This window comes from Nyctibius grandis (assembly GCF_013368605.1).
Source record: "Nyctibius grandis isolate bNycGra1 chromosome 34 unlocalized genomic scaffold, bNycGra1.pri SUPER_34_unloc_2, whole genome shotgun sequence".
In the NCBI taxonomy this organism is placed as follows: Eukaryota; Metazoa; Chordata; class Aves; order Nyctibiiformes; family Nyctibiidae; genus Nyctibius; species Nyctibius grandis.
The window spans coordinates 351,134-357,943 of NW_027167469.1; the positions used below are offsets into that span (position 1 = coordinate 351,134).

At 51.6% G+C, this 6,810-nt stretch overlaps 1 protein-coding gene across 1 annotated transcript; it reads right to left on the minus strand.

Annotated features, from left to right (window-relative positions):
* Positions 1-3,884: 3,884 nt before the first annotated feature.
* LOC137677056 (olfactory receptor 14J1-like) lies at positions 3,885-4,847 on the minus strand. The gene has a single exon (XM_068424244.1). The coding sequence runs from the start codon at positions 4,845-4,847 to the stop codon at positions 3,885-3,887; it is 963 nt and encodes a 320-aa protein (XP_068280345.1).
* Between the last annotated feature and the right edge of the window lie 1,963 nt (positions 4,848-6,810).

Here is a 6,810-nt window from a genome sequence, read left to right on the forward strand (position 1 = left end):
TTGCTTCTGACTTTGACTTCTTGAGAGGTTTCTTCAATCTTCCCTTGGTATCTGAGGTTCATGGAGTCAGCACCAAATACGCCATGAGGCTCATTAAAATACAGAAAGCCCTAATGAGCCATGCTCTTCTTCTAATTCTCTTCAAGTCCTGTACAACTAATTGGAAAGGTTTCAGTTGGGTACTTAATGTCCAAGATTTCAAAGAAGATTTCATAAAGGAGGATTTTTTCTTTCAAAGGTATTTTCTATCATGTTTCATTTTATGGAAGAAGTGATAGCAGCATTCTACAAGGGCTATTGATCCAGAGGGTCTCCTGAAGACATCTGGACAGTCAGGAGAAACAGTCCCTTGAGGTCTTACACTGTATGGACCACCTTGCTCCTCACCTCCCCGAGCCCATAGGCCCACAGGTTCCCTCATAGGCCACCCAGGACTTGCATCACTCTTCCTCACACCAGACTTCTCCACTGAGGTCTGCAGCTGGATGTTACAGCTCCATTGCACCAGCTCCCACCCGCTTTCCTTAGAGAACTGGATGCACACAGGCACAGAAAAGTTTCTTGCCAACAGACTAAAATTAAACACAATACAATTTAATAAATATTAAAACTGTCTCTTTAGCTAAGTCCAAGCAGCATCTAACATGGTCCACCTTCCACAAGGGATTTCTGTACAAGAGCAGTTTTAGACAGAAAGATAAGAAAGCATAGATATAAACACAATTAAGGTGTTGACTAAAGAGTTAATTAAGACTTCTGAAAGATGGGATAAGTTTCTAACTCCCTGAAGCTCAAAGCAGAACCCAGATAGTTGAGAGGCATCTGAATGACCAAAGAGGAAGTGGAGGAGGAAACCTGGGAGCAATGGGTAGGGCATACGTCCAGACAGTCTGATGAAAAGATGTCGTTAGGCATGGCCATTGAATCAGGAGAGGTGGAAACACCTGAGTGACGGGGGAGGTGAAATAATAGACAGAGTAGTGGCAATACAAGCACAGGGAAGATCAATGTTTCTTCTCCTGCCACTAGCACACTTCCTGGACATTCGCATTCTGTCATGGTGGGAAAACATTATCATTTCTTAAAAGTACTTAAAAGTACTCCAATGATTCAGCTGATGAAAATCTGCTTGTATATTTTCTATAAATGGAAAAAAAAATACTGCACACCTTTCTGGGCAGACATCAGTTGTGGCAGTGCCACTTTTAGGGGCCCCAGTGTACCTGCGGTGCTGTCCTGGAATTGGCATCTATCACAGAGGACCTGTGGGAGACCAGAGCAGCTTGCAAGCTGCAGGTGGAGGCTGGGCAGGGGTTCCCTGGGCATCTACACTGGCACCAGGTGTCTGTGTCACTGTAGCTGAAGACATTTGTGTCCTACATCCGTTCCCAGTTCTGGAAAGCACTTTCCAATTCAAAAAAGGAAATCCCACCCAAAGACTGGAAAAAAAGCTTAGGAGTGTGTTGACACATTTCTTTGTTTTGCTTTTGTCTTAAGTTCTTCTTACTTTCATTTTCATTGACATTAACTGGCATCTGACAGGCCTACGGGCATTAAAATGGGATCGTTTGGTGTCTTGTACAGAGCCCCATGCCCCCAAAACTTTCCCTGTCCAGGACTCCTCAGTCTTTGCCCAGAGCCAGTCACACTGAGATGTCAACCTCTCTTCACTGAATTGGATGTTGGTTTAGATGGTCACTTACAGCACAGGAGGATTCATGCCCCATAATCATCTGCTCTGCTCCAGTCAGAAACAGGGCCCAACATCACCACAGGATCATAAGAGACCTGAGGTTGGAAGGGACCTCAGGAAGTCTGCAGTCCAACCTGTCAGAAACAGGGTCAGACCAAGGTGTTCAAGGCTTGATTCGGTCAGAGTTTGACAACCTCCAAGGACAGAGACTGCACAGCCTCTCTGGGTGATCTGTTCCAGCACTTGACTAAGCTCCTGGGGAAAAAGTTTTACTTATGACCTGGCTGAACCTCTCCTCTTTCCACTGCCTCCCATTCTCTTTTGTCCTCCCACCATGCACCATGGTGAAGAGCCTGGGTCTGTATTCTCCATGACCTCATCATTGGTACTGCCTGGCTGTGATGAGATCCTTCCCAGCCTTCCCTTCTCTGAGCTGGACAAGCCCAGCTCCCTCAGCCTCTCCTCACAGGCAAAGTGCTCCAGGCCCTGGCTGTCCTGAGGGCCCCTTGCTAAACCCACTCCAGCTTGCCAGCATCGTTCCTGAATTGGGGAACTGAAATCTGGGTGGGATATTCCAGAGAATCCCTTCACTCCATCTCCTGACTGTGCTCCTGGTCACACCACCCAGGATGCTGGTGGCCTCCCTTGCTGCCAGGGCACACAGCTGCCTCCTGTCCAGCTCCCTGCCCACCAAGACCTTTCTCATGGGGTTGCTCCCAGCCAGGCAGCCCCCAGCCTGTGCCATTGCCAGGGTGAGTCCCCTGCAGGGGCAGAAAGTGGCATTTGTCCTTCTGGGATTTATGAAGTTCCTGCCAACACGTGCTCTCCTTCTCCTTGAACCCCTTAACTGAACATAGAGGCCTGGGAGACCTTTTCAGGAAAGACTCGGGCAAAGAAGGCATTTAGTCCCTCAGCACCAGCATCAGTGACCGCTGTTGTTAACTTCCCCTCCCCACTCAGCAGCAGCCCTGCATTTTCCTTCTTCAGCCTCAGTCTCTAACACAGCCATTGAAGCTCTTGTTTTTGCTCCTGACTGTTCTTGCAGCCATGAACTCCAGATGAGCTTTGCCTTTCCCAAAGTCACACCTGAACAGCAAAGGCAATGTACATAAATTCCTTGTCTGTACCTGTCCTTGCTGTCACCCCCTGGCACCTGCTTCGTGGCCTCTGTCTGAGCCCTGTGCTGTGAAGCCCAGCCCCACTGCCCCACATATAGTCCCACAGCCCCACTGTGCAGGCACAGCACAAGACAAGATGCATTCAGGATGGGGAATGGTCCCTCTGACATGATGCCCACTGCAGTTCTTGGTGCTTTGTCATCCCATGGCTTCCCTGTTAGGCAGCCTCTCCAAGCTCCTGGACATGCTATGTCACCTTTGGGGCTTCACTGAGAGCCCTGCTCCAGGGTCTGCCAGGGTCTGGGCCAGGAGAGAGGCCAGGCAGGGCTGGCCATTCCCCTGACACAGGTGCTGAGCTCAGCAGCAGGATGGAGATGATCTCACAGCAAAACTCACCCATACACCTAGGGTGAGCAGCCAGTGCTGGAAATGGCTGGTGAGAGAGGCTGGGGGTGACAACTGCCCTGGGTCACCTTTCTGGTCTGTCCATTCCACCAAGGGCACAGACCAGTCCCCTCTCTCCTGTGCTTTCATGTCTCAGCTTCCTTCCATGAGCCCCCTTCCCATGCTCTCGGTAGAGCCCTAAGCTGGTGGTGCTGCTCCACAGAGTAAGCAGGCTGTAGTGCGTGGGAGCCAGAAGGAGCCAGTCCCCGGCAGATCCCTGATGATTATTCACCATCTCCAGGGGCAGTGGCACTCATAAGTGAATGTTCAGTCCAAGTCTCCTTCCCTAATGCATCGCCCCATGCCCTCCTCCCCTCAGCCCATGGAGAACCCCGGAACAGCAGCACAGCCTCACTGGAAAAATCTCTTCAGCACGTTCCTGACCTGAGCTTTGGAAAAAGAGCCCAACCGCCAGACACCAGCACTGAGGAAACCCCCTTTTGTTACAGAGATGTGACATGGGAGACCAGCTGTTCCATCGTGTCAGACACATGTGCAGAGACCTCTGGGTCAGATGGACTGGATTCATGCCTCTGGTGAAGCTGAGTGAAAGCAGACTTTCCTGGATAAACAGAATTACCACAGATACAATGCCCAAAGCACAGGAGGCTCCCCAGATACACTAGAAATCACTTGTGAAGAGATGTTGGCAGCAGATGTTGCTGCTGAAAGACTACTGACTGAATCAGCTTCTTCAGTGCATCCTTGAGTTCCTGATTCCTCATGCTGTAGATGAGGGGGTTCACTGCTGGAGGAATTACTGAGTACAGAACTGCCACCACCAGATCCAGGGATTGGGAGGAGATGGAGGGGGGCTTCAGGTAGGCAAACGTGCCAGTGCTGACAAACAGGGAGACCACAGCCAGGTGAGGGAGGCACGTGGAAAAGGCTTTGTGCCGTCCCTGCTCAGAGGGGATCCTCAGCACGGCCCTGAAGATCTGCACATAGGAGAGCACAATGAAAACAAAACACATTAAAGCTAAACAGGCACTAACCACAAGCAGACCAACCTCGCTGAGGTAGGAGTGTGAGCACGAGAGCTTCAGGATGTGGGGGATTTCACAGAAGAACTGGTCCAGGGCATTGCCTTTGCAAAGTGGTAGTGAAAATGTATTGGCCATGTGCAGCAGAGCATAAAGGAAACTAGTGCCCCAGGCAGCTGCTGCCATGTGGACACAAGCTCTGCTGCCCATCAGGGTCCCGTAGTGCAGAGGTTTGCAGATGGCAACGTAGCGGTCATAGGCCATGACCATCAGAAGACAATACTCTGCCACTATCAAGAAGAGAAATAGAAAGAGTTGGAGAGCACATCCTGCATAGGAGATGGCCCTGGTGTCCCAAAGGGAACTGGCCATGGCTTTGGGAAGAGTGGTAGAGATGGTCCCCAGGTCGATGAAGGAGAGGTTGAGGAGGAAGAAGTACATGGGGGTGTGGAGGCGATGGTCAAAGGCTACGGCGCTGATGATGAGGCCGTTGCCCAGGAGGGCAGCCAGGTAGGTGCCCAGGAAGAGCCAGAAGTGCAAGAGCTGCAGCTCCCGCGTGTCTGCAAATGGCAGGAGGAGGAACATGGTGATGGAACTGCTGCTGGACATTTGCTGCCTCTGGGCATGGGGACCTGTCCAAAGAGGAAATAACAGTGACAAGTTAAGGGAGACTTTTCTGAGCATAATCAAAGCTGTTTCCCAATACCCTTCTCCCTGCTGCACACACGCACATGCACACACCCCCCATGATTCCTTTTCTAGGATACCTTTCAGCTCCGTGGCTGGAGCCCTGGCTGATGCTGGCTGAATGTGCCATGAGGAGCAGGACCTCTGCCCACCGGCTGCCAAGGAGTCAGCCCTGCTCTGCAGCAGTGGGTGCATAATAATGGTGGGGGCAGGGGCCAGTCCTAGTGTTCGACTTTGTCAGATGAAACTGCTCCTAATGCAAAAGGGACTGTCAGCATCTGCACCCCCAGTGCTAAGGAACAGGGAGGGCAGAAGGCAGTTTGAGAGGTTTGGGTTTTTAAAGCTCCCCTCACGTCATCTGTGGCATGTTCTTGCATGTCAGAAACCCTCAGCATTTCTGCTGCACTCAGGGAGAACAGAGCGAGTCCTGTGAGGCAAGAGGGTTCCCTGTTGGTTAGTGCAGAGTGAGAAGAGCTGGTCTGTTCCTCCGTCTAGTTCCAAGTTTCTGTGGGATTGCACCTTTCTGACATGGAGGGTCATCACACTCCCATGTTACCCGGAAAAATAACCAGACACTGCTGAGAGCAGAGAGATCCACTGCAGACCACTAAATGTCTCACCCTTTCTCAAGGTCTCAGCACCCCACATCTAGCCCATGACACTCATGCCTTATTTCACCAACCCAACAGCATTTCCTCAGTCACAGAGGCTTTGCGTTCTCCTTGGGGCTTTAAGATAAAACAGAGGTGCTATGAGATAGGTTTGCATCCTTGAGGGCAGCTCACAGCTTGGAAGGACATCTCAAGGGGACAGCCAAATGACCTAACAAGGGCATCTCAGTAGGAGTCAGCTCATATCCCAGCCCCACACACTGTATTGACCAGATCCCACAGATGAGAGGAAAGCTGGGACACTTGTTCCCATGGACACACCTGCATGAAAGGACCCACAAGATCAGTGTGTGACTGCAGCTGAAACTCCACCTCCCCAGAGAGCCTGGCAGCAAGAATGAAATAACCACAGCAATGACAGAGACAAGTGGAGAAACAAGGGGAAATCCAGTGAGGGTGTGGCTGGGAGAGGCCAGGGCAGAGGCAGGCGGGCCCTCAGGACAGCGGTACCCTGACCCAGCTGTGCACGCCACCTCCCACACACCAGCATTGCCGGGCAGCTGCTCTCAGCCCCTGTGCTCTGCAGAGGGAACTGGGCACGTGGCTGGAGAGCTGCACCACGGCTCTGCTGGAGCTCTGGCTGCACAGGAGGGGGTTCATGTCCTGGACCCCACGGCCCTGAGGGCAGAGGCTTTGGTGGGTGGGAGAGGAGGCAAGGGGGCTTGCTCAGAGGAAGGGGTCTGCATTGGAGGGGGTCACATGGAGTTTTCTGAGTTCTCCCTCTCACAACATTTCTGGTTTTAGTTTCCTCTCATTCCCAGATCATATCCCTGCTGCCTGGAGATTTCCCCCTTGGGAGGTGTTTCCCTGTTAGTGATCACAGACCCCATTGCAAACTCTGTGCACTCACCTACACAAACCTGCCTGTTTGCAGGGCACTGGCTGCGTGCATGTTCCTGTTTGGAGGTTCAGAAGGGCAGAACACCCTGATGGGTCCAGCAAAGGTGATGCTGGTGCTGTCCATGGGCAGAGGAGTGACTGAAGACATTTTAGGAGGCTCCTAGAAGACCTGTTGAGCACTGAAAGATACATCTCAGGAGTCTCAATGACTTGTTCAAGCTTGACCAGTCCTTTTCTATTTCTCTTTCCTTCCCCCACCCCCTCCTGTCCCCTGCCCTCAAAGAAGGAAACTGAAAACACAGACTCAGGAAATCTATCTGCATAGCAAACCCTGCCTTGACCTTCCTCTTGAAACATCCCCTTGCAAGTTTCCT